This window comes from Myotis daubentonii, chromosome 4 (assembly GCF_963259705.1).
Source record: "Myotis daubentonii chromosome 4, mMyoDau2.1, whole genome shotgun sequence".
Lineage (NCBI taxonomy): Eukaryota > Metazoa > Chordata > Mammalia > Chiroptera > Vespertilionidae > Myotis > Myotis daubentonii.
In genome coordinates this window covers 15,145,912-15,170,702 of record NC_081843.1, presented here as the reverse complement: position 1 = coordinate 15,170,702, position 24,791 = coordinate 15,145,912, and the positions used below count along the sequence as shown (strand labels likewise).

Here is a 24,791-nt window from a genome sequence, read left to right as displayed (position 1 = left end):
GAGTGAAACATTGTTTTGTTTGCCTGGTCCTCGCCTGTCCCCTCCCACCCTACCCCAGTTTTTTTTAATAATTAGACCTGTTTATCCTCTGACTTCTTGCTTTATTGGAATTTCACTACTTGGCCTATGCTGAGGTGACAAGGATTTAGCCACAAGGCCGTTTGGATAATTTATAGCAGCCCAGCTGGCATGCCTCAGTGGTTGAGCTTCCACCCAGGAACCAAGAGATCACTACTTCAATTCCCGGTCAGGTTGCAGGCTCAATCCCAAGTAAGTGAGCCTGGAGGAGGCAGCTGATTGGTGATGTTTCTCTATCATCAATGTTTCTCTCTCTCCCTTCCTCTCTCTAAAGATCAATAAAAACATTTTTGTAAAAATAATAATTTATAAGTGAAACAAATATAAAGTAACTCAAATGTCCATCAAATGATAAACAAATGTGGTCTGTCCTTACAATGTAATATTATCCTATAATCCTATATAATAAAACCCTAATAGGCAAATCAAAACTGTGGAACTATGATGCGCACTGACCACCAGGGAGCAGACGCTCAATGCAGCAGCTGCCCCCTGGTGGTCAGTGCACTCCCGCAGGTGGAGCTCCGCTCAGCCAGAAGCCAGGCTCACAGCTGCCAAGCCCAGCGGTGGTGGCAGGAGCCTCTCTCACCCCTGAGGCAGCGCTAAGGAGCAGGGAGCCCAGCTTCTGGCTGGTGAGCGCAGCGGTGGTGGTGGGGGCCTAAGGACCCCTCGGGGATGTCTGCTGCAAGAGGGTGCAGGCGGGGCTGAGGACTCCCCCGCCCCCGCCCCCCCCCCCCCCCGCACCCCCTGCCGCCAGTCCCCTGCCCCACCAGTGCAGGAATGTTGTAACCCGGGCACTAGTTCAGTCACATTAAGGAAGGAAGTACAGATACACGCTACAAAGTGAGTGAACCTGAGTTCAGAAAACATGTGAATGAAAAAAAGCCAGTCACAAAAAAAGGGCACATTTAATGAGTCAATTTATTTGAAACGTCCAGATTAGTCAAATCCATAGAGACAGAAAGTAGGTGGTGGTTGCCAGGGCCCAGGAAGTTTGGGGGGCAATGGGGAGTGACTGTTAATGGGTGCAGCGTTTCTGTTTGGGGTGATGAAAATGTTCTGGAATTAGATAATAATGATGGTTGTACAACCTTGTAAATATACTAAGAACCACACAATTATACACTCTTAGGTGGTAAATTTTATTGAGGATCAAGAAAGTGATAGGTATATTAGAGTTGCCCCCTCATAAATTGTTTGTACAGTATATCCATAATTTCATCTATTTTACATAATTTCGCTTTATTTATTTATTTTTAAATATATTTTATTGATTTTTTAGAGAGGAAGGGAGAGGAATAGAGAGTTAGAAACATCGATGAGAGAGAAACATCGATCAGCTGCCTCCTGCACACCTCCTACCGGGGATGTGCCCACAACCAAGGTACATGCCCTTGACCGGAATCGAACCTGGGACCTTTCAGTCCACAGGCCGACGCTCTAGCCACCGAGCCAAACCGGTTAGGGCACATAATTTCACTTTAAATACCAAAAAGTGAAACTAAAATATCTTTAGCTCCCTGATTCGCCCTGACATGCATTTTCTGCATATTCTCATAACCTCTTTCACACTAAAATCACTATTTGTTTAAACAATACTTGTAGAGATCACTGAGCTGTATTTAATGTCGACCCTGACCTCATTGTGAGATAGTCAGGTCTCTGCCTGGGCCCAGCTGGCACGAAGCCAGGAACCCATAATTTCCCCAGTGATTTCCCTTCTTCTTGCAGCCAATTAGCAGTTAGACTGAAGAATCACCCTGCTGCCTGCAAGATTTACTTCCTGAGCTTAAATTTCGTTCCCTTTGCTCACACAGGCGCACTTTCGAGAAAGGCTGTCCTTTCGCTGACCCTCCCTCATTTAAATGCTAAAACACACACCCCTGGGTGGAGATCTAACATGCTAATGAGACATGCCCTGCAAGAAAAAGCATGTGGTTCCACTGCACAGGTGTCAGAGTCCTCCCCTCTACATACTTAGACCTCATCTTCTACCCCTCAACTTCTTTTAAACGGTTTCCCAGCCTTTGTTTGGGAGCAGCCGATCCTTCCTCTCCCTCGGGACGAACTCCCTCCTGCACACCAGCTATAGTAAACCTCTCCCTGAGAACTACTTCTTGTTGTTGTTGATCCTCACCCCCACTGATTTTTAGAGAGAGTGGGAGGGAGGGGGAGAGACAGAGAGAGAAAAACATTGATGCGAGAGAGACATATTGATTGGTTGGAGATAGAGCCTGCAGCTGAGGCATGTGTCCTTGACTGGAATCGAACCCTCGACTCTTCGGTCCTCGGGCCGACACTGTGACCACAGAACTAGGGCAATTTTTTGTGTGTGTGTGTGTGTGTGTGTGTGTGTGGTGAACTCTCTTGATTTCCTTCTCTGGTGTGCCCAAGAACCCCTGCCGTTGTTAACGATTAGATGCAGTGGCTACCAGCTCCAGCGTGGCTGTTTTTCAGTCAGAGGATATAAGCGTTTAAAAGTTATGACCTTGCCCTAGCTGATTTGGTTCAGTGGATAGAGCATCGGCCTGCGGACTGAAGGGTCCCGGGTTCGATTCCAACCAAGAGCACGTGCCTAGGCCTGCATCCCTTGGAATCAGATATTGGCAGGTTTTGATAGGCTGTGCCCCAGGTTTCAAGTCAATTAGTACTGGCGGCACGGTCCTTGGCCTGGCCAGGCGGATTTCTTCTGCCCAGAGCAGGGAATTCTCCCTCTAATTCAGGCTCTAATGGTGAGTCCTTTGACTGGGAGGTATAAAGTCTCCTTTCTTCCTCCCTGGACTGGGTCCTTGTTGTTTCCCTTTCTTATCTGTCTGGGAGCTTGGTTCCTTAAAGCCACCGCTATCAAGGTTACTTTTTTTTTCAGTCTCTCCTCTGCTTCCTCCTTAGTTGCCCTGTCTCAGTTGATGAAAACCTTGTTTGCTATTTCTTTCTTTTTTTAAAAAAAACATATTTTATTGATTTTTTACAGAGAGGAAGAGTGAGGGATAGAGAGCTAGAAACATTGATGAGAGAGAAACATCGATCAGCTGCCTCTTGCACGCCCCCTACTGGGGATGTGCCCACAACCAAGGTACATGCCCTTGACTGGAATCGAACCTGGGACCCTTCAGTCCGCAGGCCCATGCTCTATCCACTGAGCCAAACCAGTCATGGCCCTTGTTTGCTATTTCTATCAGCTTGGTTGCAATTCCCCCCCCGCCCCCCCGCTGAAAATCCTTCAAGCTTCTGTAGCTTTCTCCTTACCTTGGGCTGAGCCTGACCTACAAAGGCTGCATTGACCATAATTTGATTTTCTGGTACTTCAGGGTCAAAGGAGTGTAGATTCAATATGCCTCACAGAGTCTCTCATAGAAGGCTGCTGGCCCTAGCTGGTTTTTCTCAGTGGGTAGAGCATCAGCCTGTGAATTGAAAGGTCCCAGGTTCAATTCCAGTCAAGGGCACATACCTGTGTTGCAGGCTCGATCCCCTGTAGGGGGCGTGCAGGAGGCAGCCTATCAATGATTCTCTCTCATCATTGATGTTTCTATCTCTCTCTCCCTACTCTTCCTCTCTGAAATCAATAAAAAATACATATATATATATATATATATATATATATATATATATATATATATATATATATTAAAAAGAAGGCTGCTGGACTTCCATCAGGTTTCTGGAAGACCTTACAGGTCTTGGCCATATTGGTGGGCTTCTTGGCTCTGGCCCTGAGCCCCTGGAGGAAGGCCAGTCGGTATCTCTCTAGCCTGTCCCTTCTGTCTTCTGAGTTCGGCTCCCATCGGGCTCCTCATCTGGGAGGGCCCCCCTGGCCCATCTATCTGTGTCTGATATCCCTGCCGGGCCTGGGTCTGGAGTCATTTCTGAGCTTCCGTTACTATTCTCAAGCGCTCCTCCGTGTTAAAAAGCGTGAGAAGGAGCTGCTTGCAGTCAACCCAGGTGGGCTTGTGGGTCTGGACAATTGACTCCAGGAGGTCTACCATGGCCTGAGGGTTTTCAGAATAGGCGGGAGTGTGCTGTTTCCAATTCAGGAGATCGGTCGTGGTAAAAGGCTGGTAGTAAAAGACCAATCCCCCCTCTTGTAGGTCCCATCTTCTCCAAGCATGTGGGGACCCCGAGTCTCCCGGAAAGGCATCTGAAAAGCTGGGGGTGGCTTGGGTCTCTGATCAGCTGAGCGCAGGTGCCATCCAACTGGCTCTGGAGAGTCAGAAGGAGGTGGCGTATCTAAGCTTCCCTGACCGGGCAGAGGAGCCCTGGGTGCCACATGGGGAGGTGGTAAAACTGGCGGGGCTTCCTCAGGGGGCTCCTGCAGGACAGGAGGCTTGTTCTCCTGAGGGGCCTGCTTCTCTTCTCCTGCCTGTCTCTTTTTTCTGCCGCTAAAACCTTACTCTGCCCCTTACACACACAGAGCCCGACCCAAGGTGGCTTGAGCTGAGCTATTTTCAGCCACTGATCAATGCAGGGAAACTGGTCGGGATGACCTGGGTCTCCCGATATAACTCTGTAAGCATTCCTGATTGTGGGGACATCCGGTGTGCCCTCCGCTGGCCATCCTCCCCCAAAAGATGGCCAGTCTATTTCACACATCTTTCTTAACGTCCAGGGAACTAACTTCACCCCACAATCCCCAGTAAAACCTTTCTTAAAATTCTTTAACATACATTCCACAACAGTGGGTTTGAAGGAACTACTTCCCATATTTGCAGTTAAACTGTGTAATCCCTCCCAGTTAACAGAGACACGGGACAAACACAAGGCAACTTTCGCTACACACAGACTTTTACGTTCACATTCACACACCAGTCAGCCTGAGCTTTGACTTCCCGCCCACGGAAAGTCCCTGAACTGAGGCAAATATTTTGCCTCACTGGTGATCAGCCACTTCTTCTGTCCCGAAAGATAGGCCTGAACTCGGACTGGTCCCCCGGGGGAAAACTTACCGGTCAGACATCTGGTTCCAGAAAGGGCTTTTCTCTCCTCCTTGGAGTCCACGGGGGCGCGAGCGGGGGTCCTGGTCGTCCAGGCCCGATGAGGACTGGAACCCAGTAAATCACTTGCAGGTGCGCCTTTCCTGTCTTCAGGGGACCCCGGGCGAATGGACCAGCCGTGGACCTTTACCAGTGGTGCCCTAAGTAGGCAGCACGACTGGTATTTTCTCGGCCAACGCACCAAATTAATGTTGCAGATAAGCTGCCAGGCAACACGGGAGAATTAATCAGCCAGGCACTCAAGAGGATATTCAGAAAAGTAGCCTTTATTTGCAGATGCATTAGTGCCATGACTCAGGGGAGTCAGTCTCCAAATCCTGAGCGATGAATATGGATGAAGCTTCCCTTTATACCTTTAGTTCCTTTGTCCCCCAAATATGGGTCAGGCTTCCAGACTTTTCACGGGCTTTGTGGCCCCCTGTGAGTTGGGATGGGGGAAGTGAGATTACACTCGGAGGCCGGTCTGACACCAGCGCTTGCCAACCCCCTTAGGGGGATGTATATGGTTCATGGCTTCTGGTCTCTGTAAAATTGGAGTATTCCGGGAAACAGGTTCTGTAGAGGGCCCCGCGGAAGGCACATGGGCATTTTTCCTTAATAATTGTCAGCTGAACCCAAGGCGACAGGCAGAGCCACATCTTGGATAGGCATCTTACCAAAAGGGGCAGAAGTGTTCTCAGCTTGACTCTCCTCTTTGTCCAGGTTTTGGGGAGTGGGTTTTGATACGTAGATCTAGTCTAGCGCCGGAATGAATACGACTTGGGCCCACCCAAGCTCCTTTATCTTGAGTTTTGGTGAAACCTCCTGGTATTTGGGGTATAAAATAAACACGCTGCTTCGGTGCTGGGTCCCTGTCTCTCCCTCAGAAGAGGACGGCGGTCCCACCCAGTCCCAGCCCTTTCCTTCCATCTTTGTGTCTTGTCTCTTTATTTCATTTCTCAATCCCCAGCCCCCCTACTCAACGAACCGGACCACTCTCTTTCCGTGCTGGACGTGGAAAAGAGAGACCCCGCCATAAGGTTCTGCAAGGCAGGACAGATAAGAATGGAGTTCATCAGCAAGCAAGAGTGTGCATCAGAATGCAGGTTACTGGCACAGATTCAGATAGCTACCCCCCCCCACCCCCAAATGTCTTATTTTCCCCTTCACTGGGACCCGAGAGTGGTCAGCTTTCCTAAGGAAAACTCCCGGAAGGGGTCAGGGTCAGGGTTCAGGTGCAGCAACCAAATCAAAACGTGTCATGTGTTTTCAAAATGTTTTCCTTTTCTTTGAGTAGTGGGCCCATCTAGGCTCCGAGGTGTCTGGTCTTTGACAGGCCGGTTTCATCCTCCCGTTTCCAGGGTCTGTAAGAAAACTTCTCATCTATCCTTCATCAGACAACTGTGGCTCTGTTCTTATTACATGCCCTTCCCCACTAACATCAGGGCTGGAGGTAGTGGCGTTGAGTCTCAAAGGACCCAGAATCCTGGAATACAGAGTCTGGTTCTGGAAGAGTCCGGCACCCAGTTTGCACTCAATCAGTGTGTATTTAATTAATTTTTATTTTGCTCAAAAGTTGACTTTGTTGATAATCAACATTAAACTGTGCATAGCGTGTGGCTTCACACGTTCCCCAGGAAGGTGGAGCCTTCTCCTTCTGGCCAGGGGATTGGAAAGGATTCCTGTCAATGCATTTTCTGGACCTTGTTTTCACTGGCCTGCAAGAGAAGGTGGGCGTGTCAGACAGGGCCCGGAGCTGGCAATGGGAGGAGGGTATGGGCAGTCAGTTTGGAGGGGCTGCCAGACCTCCAGGCCAATGGAGGGCCCCACTGTGACCTTCTCAGATCTGAACTGTGCCTCCTTCAAACCATCCCCAGTCCACCCTCTTACTCATATGCAGCCCCCACCCCCACCCCCACCCAGCCCCAGACCTCCCCAGATGCTAATCCCAGGCTTGCTCTGACCTTGGTCAAGCAGAAGAGGCCGATTCCTATGAGTCCTACTGCCACTGGGCCATCGACTAACAGAAGCGCACCGAGCCCTGTGGCCAGTAAGTTCAGACCGCTCCCTCCCTATATGGAGGAAGAAAGGGGAAGGGTGACCTGTGACCCCTGCTCACCCCACAGGATAGAGACAATGAGGGGACTATGGGGCTCAGGGTCCCGGGTGACAGGGTGGGTGGAACCAGGGGGAAGAGGAACACGCAAGATGGCCCCATCCACTGAGCTGAGTGGGAAGAATGGGCTTCAAGGCAGATGCTGGTTCTGCTCCACCCTCTGTAGTGAGCAACTGGTGGCCTCAGGATGGCCCTTGGCCCTCGGGCGCTGTCACCTCATAGGTCATGGGGATGGCACTCTCCACCCCCTGGGCTGGAGGGAGAAAGCAAGTGGCCAGTGGAGCTGCTCACAGGGTGAGCTGGGCACACGGTAGAGGGTCCTTCAGGCTCTGGGGGATGTGGCCTTTCTGACTGCCCAGCAGGGGATGGAGGCTGAGGGGTCCCTGTGTAACCAGACAATCAGGGGGTCTGTGCTGCTGTCACTCCGTGAGCCAATTCAGCAGAGCGTTTATTCCAGTACTGCTGGCAGTGTTGGTGAGCAGCAGGTCATCCACAAACATCTGCTCTGCACCCCACTGTAAGCCAGCTGCTTATATTGGGTAGAAGGACAAAGATTACTTGGGGAAGTAGGCAAGGGTATGCCAAGTGGGCAGTTTACAGGTCATACAGGCTGGAGATTTGCAAAGGCCTGAGCATATGCAAAGGCTGGGGGTCTTCAAAGGGCTGGTGATATGGGAAGGGCTCCAGGCTCTGGTTTCTACAACTAGGTTGTTAATCTTTCCATGATAACAGGCAGCTCCCTGGTGGGGATGATGGGCTGCATTTCCAGGTGAACTCCCAGCCAGGTCAGAATGTGCCTTCTTTCATCAGAACAAAACAATCACGGTTAACAGAGCATGATTAATGTTTCTTACAATTTCAGTTGGTCCCCAATATTCTCTTTCTGCCCCTATCACCTGGGTCCTCTGAGAACTGCTGGCCTGTCGCTTGAGATGTCCCATCCCATGGTACTGGGGTCTTAGCCAGGGGGAAGCAGTGGGCCCCTTATAGGCCCTTAGTTGTCCTGGGTACACCCTGTCAGTGGGGGAAATGACCACAGTCCTGTTTTTGTCCCAGGAACTGGTGGCTGGGCATGGCCAGGCCAGGCTGAATCTCACCAAAATGAGCCTGAGTGTTTAACTTCCTTTTTCCATCATCTTCTCAAAAAATCATAGCTCACACCTGTGGGGAGAACGCCCCAAGTCACCTTCCCACACACTCTAATTTCTGTAGGGCAGTGGTTCTCAACCTGTGGGTCGCGACCCCTTTGGGGGTCGAACGGCCCTTTCACAGGGGTCACCTAAGACCATCGGAAAACACTTATATAATAACATATTGTTTTTGTGATTAATCGCTATGCTTTAATTATGTTCAATTTGTAACAATGAAATTGGGGGTCACCACAACATGAGGAACTGTATTAAAGGGTCCCGGCATTAGGAAGGTTGAGAACCACTGCCCTAGGGCCTCTGGATCTGCTCCTCCAAGGCGGAAGTCAGGTCCCAACCTCACAGGGATCCTGCCCTGAGGGGGTCACCTGGTCAACAAGAGACCTGAGGGTCAGTGGCCCTGGACCAGGCCCATTCTCTGGGGGTGGAAGGATGGGGTGTTGTCTGTGGAGTTCCAGGGCCAGGCTGTGCCTTGGGCTCAGGAGTGTCCTCTGCAGGCCTGGGGGAGAGCTCACCTGCCCCCCCCCCCCCCCCATTGCCTCTGAGCTCCCCAGTCTGGCTGGGGCTTCCTGTTGTAGGAGACATGCCTCTATGATTTATTCATCTTCATAGAAAAGAAACAGCCTGTAGCCAGTCAGGTACTGAGTTTCTCCAGGACAAGCAGGATGTGGGAGGGGAGGTGGGGAGAGAATATGAGAGCTGTGCACATGGCTGGTAGCACATTTTCCAGGAGGATTCCATAGACAAAGGGAGGTGGAGACAACTAGAAAAGGCCTCAGCCAATAAAAAAACAAACAAACAAACAAAAACAAAAACAAAAGGGAGACAATAAGACCTAGCGATGTACGGGATAGAATGTAAACTCCATACACTCAGCCAAAGAAGAACTGGAGGGACTTTCTCACAAGAGGAGAAATATTGGCTGTGCCAGCGAATTCAGGTGACCCTGCACCAACGGACACCTGCTCCTGAGAAAGTTTTAAAAGTCTCATTTTCGCCAGATTTCTGTCTCTGAGTCCGTTATTTGAATTCAGACAGGTGAGCCTTTCCCAGACTGTCTCCTCACCCACCTTGGGAAACTGTTTTCTGAGGGAGCTCCTGTGGCCACCAGCCCAGGCTTTGCCCCACCTCCTGCCCATCCTCTTCAGCCCCTCCAGCTCTACCCCCATACCTAGAAAACCCAGGCTTGGCTCCTGGGGCCCTCTCCTCTGCTCCCCCAGTCATATGGGGATACTCACCAGCAGCCCCCTCCCCCTTCCCTGTCCACCAGGCTATTTCCTTTGGCTGCTCAGAATTCCTGACACCCCTCCTCCCCCAGCTCACTGCTCCCAGCAGGACCCATGGATAAGAACCTGCCATGGGACACATCTGGGGAGGACCTGAGGGGGTGGCCATCTGACAGGTGGTAGTGGGGTGAGGGTGACCCCACTGGGTACAGAGAAAGGAACAGCTGGGGTCCTTGACCCACTGACACTCCCTGCCCAGCTCCCCCCACACATTCCAAGGCCAGGGTGTTGGCTAACCCTGGCTCCCACCCTTTGTCCTCAGTTGCCCCTTCTAAAAGGCAGATCTGATTCCTGCCTGCAAATCATGTCCCTGCTGTATCTAGGCCTCCCTTGGCTGAGGCCCCCATTCCCTGAGGCTGAGCCTGCCCCTGTTCCAGATAACGAACCCCCTGCTGGACTCCCACATCTTGGTGAGGCAGCTCTCCTAACCTGGACCCCTGCCTGTCCCCGGCTCTTACCTTGAGAAGCAGACCAACCTCCCTCCTCCTGCTCTGGCTGGTCTGACCCAGAAACAGACTTGGGAGTTTGCTTCCTGCTCTTCCCCGGTGTGTACCCAGTGGTTTCCCTGAAATCATGTGCCTTTTTTTCTGAGGTGATTGTGATTCATTTTATTTTGTTTCTGTTAGGTCGGAGAGAGCCCAGGATCAGATACATGTGATGAGACAATGGACTTCCCCTGGAATTTCTCACAGATCAATGTGCCAGACACAGATACCAGCTTCTTCTCCCTGAATCCACATACCCCCACACAGATAGGGACTTCTTCTGAATACCCCCGCCCGTCCCCTGCGGCAGAGAATTCCTCAGCTCATGTCCCCGCCCCTCACCCCACTGCAGTATAAAAAAAGCGCCCCCCTCCCTGTTGGCGTGAATCCACGTGCCCTGTCCTGGGGGTACGTGGGTCTCCCGGGGACGCAGAATAAACCTTTTCCTTTCCTTTCTTTTCTGATTCACTGGACTCTATTTCTTGCGCCGCCTCCTGAGCCACCTAACCTAACATTTGGTGCCTTGAAACCCGGGTGGCGCGAGCACTCCCTTTGGCCGTCCCTCCATGGCTCTGGGTGCCCGCCTCTCCCTCCTCGTGGCTCTGGACCCACCAGGACCTCATCTCTTCAGCTCAGCAACTTTTCCCAGTTTGGCAGCATCAGCGGTGAGTCCCGCCCCGCCCCCGTGCCGGTCCCATGTGGCCACCCGCCCGCCGGCATCTCTGTCCCTAAAACGTGGCCACGTCAGAGATTGCCTCTCCGGACCCTTCCAGGAAGGCTCCTCCGGACCTGGGGGGGTAGCAGGGACGCCTCTACCCCACCCACGGTCCCTCCCTCCGTCTCTCCGTAGCGTGGGATAAACTGCTGGGACGCCAGCCTTTAGTCCCGCTACAGGCCACGGGTATCGAGCACGGGGAATCCAAATTCCAAACCTGACCTGAGCACACCTCTAGGGTGCAGGCTCACCGATCTGGCTAAACACGGGGCCTGTCCGGGACCTGCGTCCATGGCCTCAGTATGAAATTGGGACCCTGACTTTACCGTCACACCGACCTCAGTAATTTCTGCCAGTGAACTGGGAAATTTGCCCAAGTCTCTCTCTCTCAGTCTCTCTCTCAGCCTCTCTCCATCTCTCTGCGTTCCCCGTCCCTCCCCCTGCAGTTCCTTCCGCCATCTCTCCTAGCTCCGCCCTTCCTCCTCCCTCCGGGCTGTCCCTGCGCCGTGCCGCTCCCCGCACTGCTGAGCCCGCGGTGTGTGTGGTGCATGTGGGGGTGGGTTCATGTGCTGTGTGTGGGTGGCGGAGCGCCGTAATCATCATCATTGTCTCCGTGCTCTTCCACCCCCCCCCCCTTCACCAGAGGCCACCACAAATTCCCCCCGGCGAAAGGCGCCGCTCTCCCACCGGCCTCGTGCCCCTGTCCGTCCACACTCTCCCCTCATCCTCCCTGCCGGACCCTCCTCCAGCCATGCCTTCCGTCGACCCACTGATCCCGCCTCCCCTCTTCTGCCCGCCTCACTGTGGCCGAAACTCAAACCGCCTTTTACAACCCCAGTCCCAGCACGTCTCCGCCGCCGCACTGTCTGTCTGTCCTCGCACCGCCGCAGCCGCTAAAGCCGTAGCTGCTGCGGGAGCTGGAAACTCAAGTCCCCTGCCGCCCCTGCCTGCTTTCCCAGTCGGTACACACACGCGTCCATAGGCTCTACCTTCCTTCTGTCCTTCCTCCTCCGTTCTGCCCCTGGGAGGTTGCGGCTTTTAAACTCAACTGCCAATACCTCTCCCAAGCCCACCCAGGCCACCTCTCCCGCGCTCTCCCCTTCCCTTACAGACCGCCTTAGTAACCTGTACCCCACATAGTGCCCTAAGGTCTAACCGCCCGCCTTCCTCTGTGCCAGCCTTCCTCTGTGCGCTCCGCCGAAACTCCGCCACCATGACTGCCAGCACTTTAATTAACTGGTGGCCGACCAGTTCCCTTTGCGAGAGGTTGCAGCTGTGCTCTCTTCAGACCCTCTTAACCAGAAGCTTCCTTCTCCCCTAGAGCCCAAATCCTAAGAACGTCAGCTCCAAAACAGCCTCTTCCATGTCTGCACCCATTCTACCCCTGCCCTAGTCTCGTCCAGGAACTGAGGGCATAGTCTGAATCTATGCCCCCCACTCTCTAACCCGACCTTTAAGGTCTTTATTAGTCCACAAACCCAGGTCCGAGATCGAGTGAAAAATGGCCTTGAAGGTTCTTAATGCCCTGGAGGAGCAGGCACAGTCAGAATGGGAGGCCTGCCTTCCACAGGAGGTAGACCTGCAGACACGCCTTAGTTGTTTGTGGCCCTGAGGTTGACGGCAGCCGCCATGGCCCTAAGGGGGCTGTGAGCGGTGGGGGTGCAACGAAAGGAACGCCACCGGAGAATGCTTCAAATGCAGAAATGAAGGCCACTGGGCAATGCAGTGCCCCTGGCCCCGAGCTCCGACCAAGCCCTGCCCGGCGTGAGGTCAAAATGGTCACTGGAAGAGTGACTGCCCCTGGAAAAGTGGTGGGCCCTTTACGTCTCAGCGTAGAAGGACCACCCTTCCAGGAGGCCATGACACACCGCCACTGGCCATGCTGGGACTGGCTGAAGACTGAAGACGCCCAGCCTTGATGACCCCGTCATCCTCGCCATGCTCAGGGCTGCACTGAAGGCCACAGGTCACCTTCCCGGTTGACATGGGGGCTGCCTTCTCTGTCTTGCTCTCCTTTTTAGGGCCCCTTTATCCTTCCAAGATCTCGGACATGGGCATTGACGGCAAATCCACCTGCCCTCTGGCCACCGGACCCCTTCCCTGCCTCCTTGATGATAGCATGCCCCATGCCCCTGTCAGGACAAGACATCCTCACCATCCTAGTGGCCACTCTGCAGCTCACTCTGAGCCCTTCAGCTTCCCTGCTCCTCCCACTCCTGGCCCCCTCCCTTTACAGGGACACCGATCCTCCACTGCCATGCGTCCCGTCATGGGGCCCTGTTGTCCCAGACCACGGTAGCCTAGCTCAGTCGTCGCCTACCTCAATCTTCGCTGTGAACGCCTTTTCTCCTTCTCTCCGCCACTACTGTCCCCTCCTCTGAACTGAAAACTGCTCTGACCTCGCCCCACCCCCCTTCACCCTTCCCAAAGGAAAAATGCATCAGTTTTAAAATCCAAGTGGCTAGAGGCCTGGGAACAGGCTGCGCGACCTGCTCCCTCCCTCTCCCCGCCTTTTCTCCAGCCTCCAGGTCCCTGGCTTCCACTGCTCCTTCCATTTTCCCTTGGATAACAGCGCATTCTAACATTTTCTCCTGCCTTTGCTGCAATACCTACCTCTCTCAGGCTCACCAAGTGCCTCCCACCATCCCCGAAGAAGATTCCATGAAACCATCCAGGACCGGATGACCCATCATTCCTCACAGGCTCTTACCTGGCAAGGGACCCTCCAATTCTGCTCAGGTTTTTCATATTTTCAGGTGAAACGGGACACGGAATGATGAGGGAGTCATCAATTCTACTGTCTGGATGGGAAATCCTCTAGTGTCACTCTCTATTTACAAACCCTGGACCTACTCCTTCCTATGCCCACCCTCATCAACACAACTTTCCATCTACTCTCAAACATCAATCCCTCCTCCTCTACATCCTGCTGGATTTCTGTCACTGGCTCAAACCCTCATCATAGCCACTCAATTCCAACCTATTGGACCATCTAACTAAACTCTCTCTAGAAATTCGCAGCTCCTGGCCAGACCTCCTGCCCATGGCCCTGACCAAACTCCGGCTACACCAAGGAGCCCCATTTTCTTGAGCCCTTTTGACTCTTCTTGCTCAGCCACCATCTTCTTACTGATCCCCCTCCCCTGGGTACGTATCTCCCATATCTGTCTTTAACCAGGCAATTGCTCCGAGAACACGAGAACAGGTTTCTGCCCAAGCCAGAGCCGACCGACCAGGACTCCCAAGACCAGCCCTTCACCCTGGTGACTCGGTCCTCCTTAAGAACCTACAACCACAAGCCTTGGAGCCTAGGTGGACGGAACCTCACACTGTAATCCTCACAGCCCCCACTGCGGCCAAGCTGCTTGGCGACCCCAGCTTGACGACCTGTCCTGGCACCGCCTCTCCAGACTCAAGAGGACCCCGGAGCAGCATGACTTCTATAAATGTGAGGTGTTGGGCCCCACTAAGGTCCGCCTTAACCGCCCTCCCCTCTTCCTTCTCCTCCTGGCCCTCAGCAACCTACACCCACCCCCACCCACTTATGTGTGGAGGTTCAAGGTCCGTGAAACCTACTACCAGAACGGCAAACAAGTCACCCAGCAGGTCTTTGCTGGCTGCCATCCCACTCACGACTTCTCCAAGAACCCAAGGGAAAGGTGAATGTCAGCCTCCCGTGGCTGGCATTCCCCTTTGGGAACCCGAAACTCCAGAGCCCATCCTGCCCCCACGGATGTGCTACCAGACCAGTAATCCGGTAACCGGAGGGCAAGTCACGTGGAACTGCACCCAGAACTACACTGCATCCAGCCCCACCAAGGCCAGTCCGGGTACCTTCTTTTGGTGCAATGGCACCTTAAGCAACTGCATGAACTCCTCTGACCCTGGGCCTTGCTTCCTGGTCACAGTAGTTCCCCAACTAACCTTGTATGGAGAGTCGGAGCTCACTGGTTGCTCCCTCCATCCCATCCCTGGACCCGCCGGGCTGCCTTCCTCCCTGTCATGTTAGGGGTGAGTATTGCTGCCTCGGTAGGCCTCACTGGGGGGCCCTCGGGAACAGTCTGGTCACTGCTCAGTACTTTAATGACAAGCTCCAGTTAGCCCTGGAGTCTACTACCGCCTCTTTTAGCCTCCCTACAGCAGCAAGTGACATCAGTAGCCCAAGTAGCCCTACAGAACCAGCTCGCCTCAGACCTTCTGACTGCAGAAAAAGGAGGAACCTGTATATTCCTTCAGGAAGAATGCTGTTACTACATCGAGCCGGAATAGTGGAGCAAAACGTAAACATACAGACCCTGACTAAGCTGAGTGAAGAACTACATGCAGGACACTTCCAGGACAACTCTCCTTCCGGCTGGTTCCAAAGCCCCTTAGCTACCTGGGTCCTACCATGATAGGGCCCCTGATTCTCATCTGTGTTCTTTTTTCTCCTAGCCCCCTGCCTCCTCAAGTTCATCCGCTCCCGGATCGCGGAGATGTCACGAGTGACTGTGAATCAGCTCCTGCTCCATCCCTACACTTGGCTCCCCTCCGACCTGCCTCTGCCTAACCCTGGCCTTTAAATGCCCCCCCTCGTCGCCCTTGGCCAGCTGGAAGTAGCTAGAAAGAGTCGCCGTCCCTTATCACCAAAAGGCCGTCCCTTATCACCAAAAGGCCGGGATGTTAGGTCGGAGAGAGCCCAGGATCAGATACATGTGATGAGACAATGGACTTCCCCTGGAATTTCTCACAGATCAATGTGCCAGACACAGATACCAGCTTCTTCTCCCTGAATCCACATACCCCCACACAGATAGGGACTTCTTCTGAATACCCCCGCCCGTCCCCTGCGGCAGAGAATTCCTCAGCTCATGTCCCCGCCCCTCACCCCACTGCAGTATAAAAAAAGCGCCCCCCTCCCTGTTGGCGTGAATCCACGTGCCCTGTCCTGGGGGTACGTGGGTCTCCCGGGGACGCAGAATAAACCTTTTCCTTTCCTTTCTTTTCTGATTCACTGGACTCTATTTCTTGCGCCGCCTCCTGAGCCACCTAACCTAACAGTTTCTCTTTCACTTGTTCTGAAGAAAAAGCAGTTAACACATAGCTTTTTGTGAGTCAACTAAGGACAACTGAGGGTGAGGGACAGAGGAGAAAATCAATGCCTGGGCAGGCTTGCCTCGTGGCTGCGAGAGGAGAAATATAGTTGAAGCCCCAGACAGTAGGGGCAGTGCCAGGGGATGGTGGGGACTGAGGCCAAAGATTCCATAATTCGGAGTCATTTCAAGAGGACCCTGAGCCTGTTATGTAATCAGAGCCCCAGGTCCAGTCCCTGCCCCACAGACTGCAGCCCCCATCCTGTACTCAGAATCCCCAGGACCAACTTTTTTGGCCAGAGCCCTTCCCCTGGAAGCTCACGGTGGTAGAAATGTTCTCAGCAATGTCGCAGGAGAGGAGGAGATTGTCACGGGAGGTGGGAGGTGGGGGAGGCAGGGAGAAACCAATGATTATAATTTAAAAGTGGAAGGGTTAGAATTTTATTATTCTAAAGTTTGTCCATGCACAAAATTTAGATATTATTGAGATTAAATAAAACTGCATAAATCTAATGAACTTTTTGGCACAAAAAAAAAAAGAAGAAGAAAAGAAAGAAAGAAAAAGAAACAGAAATGTAGCAGGAATGAGATAAACACTGGAAACTGGACCAGCAAGGCCAATTTACCCCTGTGCAGAGAAGGGTGCTCTCCCAGCTGGAAATCAAGGACAAAGCACCGAAAGGGAAGTCTGATGGGGTTTTATTTCCTGACGAGGGGTCTGCCCTGCCCCTCACTCTGAACTCTGACTTGATTGATCAGGGCTCAGAGCTTGGCTTCCCATTATTGTGTGATTGGCTAATTCAGAGGAAGGGGAGGGGTAAGACAGAGCCCAAGATGGTGGCGCCCAGGGGAGCTGTAAGTCCTGTGGTCCTAAATGGCAGCTGCCTAAACTGTTCTTTGACAGAAAAGCTTACTTGTTTATTCTCACAACAGCCAGAAGCCTTCAGTCCTGGGAGACTTTCTGGAGGAGGTAACACTTGGGCCTGGGAGGGCAACAACCAAGGGGCATCCTGGGGAAGGCCAGCAGGAGGGGCCTGAGGCTCCTGGGGAAAGTCCTGCAGGGAGGACCCTCAGGGAGGGCCCCTGACACAGACAAAATAACCATCAAGCTCACCGCCCGCCACCCACCCCCACCCCCACCCTCACCCAGCACCCACCATCCCTGTGTTTCTGCATCTGCCTACCCAGCTGACCGTGCTGAGCATGCAGCCTGCCTGACGTGTGCCTTGAGAACCCCGAGAATACAGAGTTCCTGTTCGAATGCATGATTATTTCAGTTAGTTGAACTAATATCCTATAGATGGGCATTTAGTTTTTTTCTACTTTTTTATATTATGAAGTTGTGCCAACAGTATATGTACATGAATGAGTTAAAATAAAAACATTCAAACCTGTAAAGAATTTTTGTGTGTTTATTTGAGCCAAACTCTACAATTGCCGGGAAGCAGAACCTCAAGGGACTGAGATAATGCTCTGGAGGATTGTGGGTTACATCTATATTTATACATTGCAATCAAAGGAAGAGATGTAGGTGAATTACATGAAATCCATTGGTGATAGACCAATGGATGGGAGAAAGCAAAGCAGGGGATGGGGGAAAGCCCTGGGATTGGATAAAATGTAAAATGATAGACAGGTACTTAGGTGGGTGCAGGATCAATTAACATGATAACAATGAAGGAGTTTGTGGTGTCTGTCCTGGCACATTAGGTTGTGCCCCAAGGGCTCCAGAAAAAGGGAAGATACAAGTTACCCAGACATTTCAAGGGTATGTTATTACAGATGCAAAGAAACAGATGGGCTCAGTTAAGGTAAAGGTTGACCTTGTCAGTGACGATACCGGCCTAGGATATAACTACCCACCAGAACTGCTTTTAGTTAAAGTTTAATTTCAGACCATCCTTTGTGGTTCCTTTAGATCTCTGAGTCTGCATGACCGCCATGCAGGCCTCCCCTGAGCTTGTCAGGTTAGCATGTGGCCCCTTTCATCCACAAATGTTTCTGTTGCACCTTTGAAACTCGAATTTCGAACTGGGCAGGATGCAAAGGTAGCTTCCCGGGTTCTTGTCCAGGTGCATTAGAATAATGAAGCCACAGACAGAAGGTGGTACAGGAAAAGGTGGAAATTTATTCATAAACAAGCACAGACTCCCACGTGGGGAGGGGAGAGAGTCCCACTAAGTCCCTTTCTCTAAGGTTTATAAAGGCTGCAGTTCTTTGTGTCCGGATATCCCCTCTGATTGGTCTATAGCAGCTTCAGAGCTCAAACCTCACGTGGGGTTCCCCTGTTCTCTCCCTTTTGTTTCTATTTCCTTTGGCCTTCCTCTTCCTTCTCTGAGTGAGTGGCTTCCTTCCCTTTCTCTGTAAATGCACACCTCCTGGCTGCTCCCTTATTCTGTGAATGTACATTTTTGGGCAGCTCCCAGCTTTGCAGCTTTGTGGTTCTCCCCATGGAACCCCTAATTCCTAAAACTTCCTAAACCTGCCTATTGTACCCGTAAAAACTGCTTTCACCTTCAGCCTGCATGGTGCTCGTGGCCCCTCCAGTGATCAGCTCCCACTGTGCCTCTAGGGCAGCCGTGGGCAAACTACGGCCCGTGGGCCAAATCCGGCCCGCTTGAAATGAATAAAACTATTGAAAAAAAAGACCGTACCCTTTTATGTAATGATGTTTACTTTGAATTTATATTAGTTTACACAAACACTCCATCCATGCTTTTGTTCCGGCCCTCCGGTCCAGTTTAAGAACCCATTGTGGCCCTCGAGTCAAAAACTTTGCCCACCCATGCTCTAGGGGCTCTGCAGTGCAGGGCTAAAGGGTCCGGCCAGTTGAGGGGAATGACACTTCATATTTTATAATTTTTAAGTGATGGGATTTTGACTGATTGGTCTTTTACTTTCAGCAGGCCCCCTGCCCCCGAGTATCCTAATATATAAAAAGCCAGGGGCTGTCACGACAGAAACAACCGGATGGAAACTGAACAGCAGGCTGTGTTGGGCGACCAGGCTGGCAGAAGGGGCAGTTGGGGACAACCAGGCTGGTGCAGGGGCAGTTGAGGGTGACTAGGCAGGCTGGGGATGAGCAGTTGGGGGTAACCTGGCTGACAGGCAGAGGTGGTTAGGGGTGATCAGGCTGGCTGAGGGGGCAGTTAGGGGCGATGAGGCAGGCAGGCAGGTGAGCAGTTAGGAGCCTGCAGTCCTGGTTTCTGAGAGGGCTGTCCGACTGCCAGTTTAGCAAATTATTGAACCCAAGGAGAAGTCGTGGGAATCCCTGGAAAGAAATTTGTGGGCAGCCTGGGACCCATTATCTGGGATTGGCATCTGAATTTGGGGCAGATTGATGGGACTGAACCCTGAACCTGTGGGGTCTTCAATAACTCCTGTTGGCGTCAGAATTGAGTTAAATCAGAGGAAACAAAGTCGGTGTCCACAGAGAACTGGAAACAGCTTGGTGGGGAAATCCCACAGCTGGTCTGGACTGTGAGTGTTGTAGAGGAGAAACAGAGGTGACTTTCCCTTTTCGGGCCCCGAGGAGGCCCCAGAAGAGCCAGCGGCCCTGGGTCTGAAAGATGAATCAGGTCAGGCAGACCTGGGGAAGGGCCTGGTGGGGCTGATTGGGTGTGGGGAGGCCCCAGGGCTGGGTCTCAAAGGACCCAGAATCCTGGGATAAAGAGTCTGGTTCTGGAAGAGTCAGGCACAGAGTATACACTCAATCAATGTGTATGTAATTAATTTTGATTTTGCTCAAAAGTTGACTTGTTTATACTCAAAATATAAGCTGTGTATAGCATGTTGCTTCACACATTCCCCAGGAAGGCGGAGCCTTCTCCTTCTGGCCAGGAGATTGGAAAGGATTCCTGTCAATAATAGAGTAGGTCCTCGGGTAACCTGGGAGATCAGTTTCTATAGCTTGACATAAGGCCATTTTTGCCATAAGTCAGAAATGAAGTGAAACAGTACAAAAAAATGAAAAGAAAGGTAACAATTCCTGTCGTAACCAGGACATGACGAAGGTAACCCGAGGACTGCTTTTCCTGCATCTTGTATTCCATGGCCTGCAAAAGAAGGTGGGCGTGTCAGACAGGGCCCGGAGCTGGCAATGGGAGGAGGGTGCGGGCAGTCAGTTTGGAGGGGCTGCCAGACCTCCAGGCCAATGGAGGGCCCCACTACCTTCTCAGATCTGAACTGTGCCTCCTTCAAACCATCCCCAGCCCTCCCTCTTACTCATATAGAGCCCCCACCCCCACCCCCAACCTGCCCCAGACGTCCCCAGATGCTAATCCCAGGCTTGCTCTGACCTTATTCCACCAGAAGAAGCTGATTCCTGTGAGTCCTACTGCCACGGAGCCCACGGCTAGCACAAGCGCACCAGGCCCTGTTGCCCATGCTAGGCAATTCAGAGTGATTGCTCCCTATGTGGAGGAAGAAAGGGGAAGGGTGACCTGTGACCCCCGTTCACCCCACAGGACAGAGACAATGAGGGGACTATGGGGCTCAGGGTCCCGGGTGACAGGGTGGGTGGAACCAGGGGGAAGAGGAACACGCAAGATGGCCCCATCCACTGAGCTGAGTGGGAAGAATGGGCTTCAAGGCAGATGCTGGCTCTGCTCCACCCTCTGTAGTGAGCAACTGGGGGCCTCAGGATGGCCCTTGGCCCTCTGGGCGCTGTCACCTCATAGGTCATGGGGATGGCACTCTCCACCCCCTGGGCTGGAGGGAGAAAGCAAGTGGCCAGTGGAGCTGCTCACAGGGTGAGCTGGGCACACGGTAGAGGGTCCTTCAGGCTCTGGGGGATGTGGCCCTTCTGACTGCCCAGCAGGGGATGGAGGCTGAGGGCTCCTGTGTAACCAGACAATCAGGGGGTCTGTGCTGCTGTCACTCCCTGAGCCAATTCAGCAGAGCATTTATTCCAATACTGCTGGCAGCGTTGGTGAGCAGAAGGTCATCCACAAACATCTGCTCTGCACCTCACCATAAGCCCGCTGCTTATATTGGGTAGAAGGACAAAGATTACCTGGGGAAGTAGGCAAGGGTATGCCAAGTGGGTAGTTTACAGGTCATAAAGGCTGGAGATTTGCAAAGGCCTGAGCATATGCAAAGGCTGGGGGTCTTCAAATGGCTGGTGATATGGGAAGGGCTCCAGGCTCTGGTTTCTACAACTAGGCTGTTAATCTTTCCATGATAACAGGCAGCTCCCTGGTGGGGGGGATGGGCTGCATTTCCAGGTGAGCTCCCAGCCAGGTCAGAATGTGCCTTCTTTCATCAGAACAAAACAATCACGGTTAACAGAGCATGATTAATACTTCTTACAATTTCAGTTGGTCCCCAGTATTCTGTTTCTGCCGCTATTACCTGGGTCCTCTGAGAACTCCTGGCCTGTTGCTTGAGATCTCCCACCCCATGTGCCTTGGGGTCTTAGCCCAGAGGGAAGCAGTGGGCACCCTTATAGGTTCTTAGTTGTCCTGGGTGCACCCTGCCAGAGTCCTGTTTTTGTCCCAGTAACTGGAGGCTGGGCATGGCCAGGCCTGGCTGAATCTCACCATAACGATCCCGAGCCAGGAATTCTTTTCTTTCTTTTCTTTTTTTGGCATCTTCTCAAGGAATCAGAGCTCACACCTGTGGGGAGAAAGCCCCAAGTCACCTTCCCACACACTCCAATCCCCCTAGGGCCTCTGGATCTGCTCCTCCGAGGCAGAAGCAGGTCCCAACCTCACAGGGATCCTGCCCTGAGGGGGTCACCTGGACAACAAGAGACCTGAGGGTTAGTGGCCCTGGACCAGGCCCATTCTCTGGGGGTGGAGGGGTGGGGGGTTGTGTGTGGAGTCCCAGGGCCTGGCTTTGCCTTGGGCTCAGGAGTCTCCTCTGCAGGCCTGGGGGAGAGATCACCTACTGCCCCTACCCTCTCCCCATTGCCTCCAGCTCCCCAGCCTGGGTGGGGCTTCCCATTGTAGGAGATGCATCTTTTCATTTTCATAGAAAAGGAACAGCTTGTAGCCAGTCAGTTACTGAATTTCCCCAGAGCAAGCAGAATATGTGAGGGGAGGTGGGGAGAGATTATGAGAGCTGTGCACCTGGCTGGTAGCACATTTTCCAGGAAGATTCTCTAGACAAAAGGAGGTGGAGACAACTAGAAAAGGCCTCAGCCAATTTAAAAAAAACGAAAAACCCAATAGGAGACAATAAGACCTAGGCGACCTCTGGGATAGAATGTAAACTCCATATACTCAGCCAAAGAGGAACTGGAGGAGGGACTTTCACACAAGAGGATAAATATTGCCTGTGCCAGCGAATTCAGGTGAGCCTGCACCAACGGACATCCCCCTCTCGAGAAAGTTTTAAAAGTCTCCTTTTTACCAGACTTCTGTCTCTGAGTCTGTTATTTGAACTCAGACAGGTGAGCCTTTCCCACACTGTCTCCTCACCCACCGTGGAAACTGTTTTTTGAGGGAGCTCCTGTGGCCAGCAGGCCAGGCTTTGCCCCACTTCCTGCCCATCCTCTTCAGCCCCTCCAGCCCCCCCCCCCCACCCCGTACCTAGAAAACCCAGGCTTGGCTCCTGGGCCCCAAGCAGGGTCATATGGGGATACTCACCAGCAGCCCCTCCCCCTTCCCTGTCCACCAGGCTATTTCCTTTGGCTGCTCAGAATTCCTGACACCCCTCCTTCCCCAACTCACTGCTCCCAGCAGGACCTGATAGATCCTCCCATCCCCCAACTGGTGGGCGGGGTATGACGTAACCTGCAGCCCAGAAATACCTGAGTGACTAACCAGGTACCTTACATGGACTATACATTGGACCACCAGTCCACACCTGCCAAATACCCTAAGCCCTTGTCCTATATGGACAATGCAGTAAGCCGCCAATCAGCATGCGCCGAGTACACTAAGCCCCCCGCCCCTTCCCATTCCGCCCCTCAAAAGGCGTGCCCACCCCTGCACGTGCTGCTGTCCTCCCCTTGGGGACAGCCTGGCAGGTGCTTCTCCTCTAATAAAGCCTGTAGTCCTGGTGTTTCGGCCTCTGTCTGATTTTTCAGGACCCATGGATAAGAACCTGCCATGGGACACATCTGGGGAGGACCTGAGGGGGGTGGTCACCTGACAGGTGGTAGTGGGGTAAGGGGTGGCCCCACTGGGTACAGAGAAAGGAACAGCTGGGGTCCTTGACCCACTGACACTCCCTGCCCAGCTCCCCCCACGCATTCCAAGGTACACATCCCAAGGCCAGGTGTCAGCTAACCTGGCTCTCACCCTTTGTCCTTGAAAGGACAAAGCAGAAACATACTCCCCTCCATCTCTCCTATCCTGCCTTGTAGGGCTGGGCCCTCAGCCCAAGCCCCCTCCTTTTCTGAGTGACCACAAGAATGCCGGTATTGACCTAACTCCCCCAACCACCACCTGAGTGGACCAATGAAGCTCCAGGAATGCAGCTAAGGTCCTGATAAGGCTATAGTGGGGGACGGCCCAAGCCTCAGAATGTGCTGGTCACTTCCTGACCTTTGTGCTGTAAGACCCTGATGGAAAACCCTGACCTAAATGACCAATCTCTGTAACCCACGTCACCCCCTAAGCCCACCCAAATAACTAGCCGTATATAACCTTTGTTCTCCTGGGACATGGACTCTCGCCTTACCGCTGTGTCGGACAGAGGCTGGGAGCCAATCCTAAGACTGATTAATAAAGACTCCTTGCTTTTGCATCGGAAGAGGCTCCCTGGTGGTGGATTATTGGGGACCTCGAACTCTGGGCATAACAGTCCTCAGTTGCCCGTTCTAGAAGGCAGATCTGATTCCTGCCTGCAAATCATGTCCCTGCTGTATCTAGGCCTGGCTTGGCTGAGGCCCCCATTCCCTGAGGCTGAGCCTGCCACCCTGTTCCAGATAACGAACCCCCTGCTGGACTCCCACATCTTGGTGAGGCAGCTCTCCTACCCTGGTCCCCCTGCCCGTCCCCGGCTCTTACCTTGAGGATACCAACCTCTCTCCTCCTGCTCTGGCTGGTCTGACCCAGAAACAGACTTGGGACTTTGCTTCCTGCTCTTCCCCGGTGTGTACCCAGTGGTTTCCCTGAAATCATGTGCCTTTTTTTCTGAGGTGATTATGATTCATTTCATTTTGTTTACCTTTCACTTGCTCTGAAGAAAAAGCAGTTAACACATAGCTTTTTGGGAGACAACTAAGGACAACTGAGGGTGAGGGACAGAGGGAGAAAATCAATGCCTGGGCAGGCTTGCCTCATGGCTGCGAGAGGAGAAATATAGTTGAAGCCCCACACAGTAGGGGCAGCGCCAGGGGGTGGTGGAGACTGAGGCCAAAGATTCCATAATTGGGAGTCATTTGAAGAGGACCCTGAGCCTGTTGTGCAAACAGAGCTTCAGGTCCAGACCTTGTGTCCAGTCCCTGCCCCACAGTCTGCAGCCCCCATCCCGCATTCAGAATCCCCGGAGCCAACATTTTTGGCAAAGGCCCTTTCCCTGGAAGCTCACAGTGTTAGAAATGCTCTCAACAATGTCGCAGGAATGAGATAAACACTCGAAACTGGATCGGCAAGGCCATTTACCCCTGTCCACAAGGGTGCTCCTCCAGCTGGAAATCAATGGCAAAGCACATCCAAAGGGTTTTATTTCCTGACGAGGGGTCTGCCCTGCCCCTCACTCTGAACTCTGACTTGATTGGTCAGGGCTCAGAGCTTGGCTTCCCACTATTGTGTGATTGGCTAATTCAGAGGAAGGGGAGGGGTAAGACAGAGCCCAAGATGGTGGCCCCCAGGGGAGCTGTAAGTCCTGTGGGCCTAAATGGCAGCTGCCTAAACTGTTCTTTGACAGAAAAGCTTACTTGTTTATTCTCACAACAGCCAGAAGCCTTCAGTCCTGGGAGACTTTCTGGAGGAGGTAACACTTGGGCCTGGGAGGGCAACAGCCAAGGGGCG

The 24,791-nt window shown here is 52.7% G+C and overlaps 1 protein-coding gene and 1 long non-coding RNA gene across 2 annotated transcripts; one reads left to right on the top strand and one right to left on the bottom strand.

Annotated features, from left to right (window-relative positions):
* The first annotated feature begins 10,468 nt into the window (after positions 1 to 10,468).
* Positions 10,469 to 15,574, top strand: LOC132232980 (uncharacterized). Its single transcript, XM_059692857.1, has 2 exons — positions 10,469 to 10,745; positions 13,974 to 15,574. The coding sequence occupies exons 1-2, from the start codon at positions 10,647 to 10,649 to the stop codon at positions 14,802 to 14,804; spliced, it is 930 nt and encodes a 309-aa protein (XP_059548840.1). The 5' UTR covers positions 10,469 to 10,646; the 3' UTR covers positions 14,805 to 15,574.
* Positions 15,575 to 19,586: 4,012 nt separating this feature from the next.
* On the bottom strand, positions 19,587 to 24,791 carry LOC132232999 (uncharacterized). The gene is made up of 5 exons (XR_009452530.1): positions 24,349 to 24,791; positions 23,826 to 23,929; positions 21,408 to 21,483; positions 20,166 to 20,279; positions 19,587 to 19,922 (listed from the first exon to the last, which is right to left on the bottom strand). It is a non-coding gene; the product is annotated as an uncharacterized LOC132232999 (long non-coding RNA).

Excerpts from the sequence above, each read along its gene's own strand:
- LOC132232980 (XM_059692857.1), top strand. The coding sequence starts at position 10,647 with ATGGCTCTGGGTGCCCGCCTCTCCCTCCTCGTGGCTCTGGACCCACCA. Across the intron at positions 10,746-13,973 it reads CCAGTTTGGCAGCATCAGCG|GCAATTGCTCCGAGAACACG; the intron begins GTGAGTCCCGCC and ends GTCTTTAACCAG.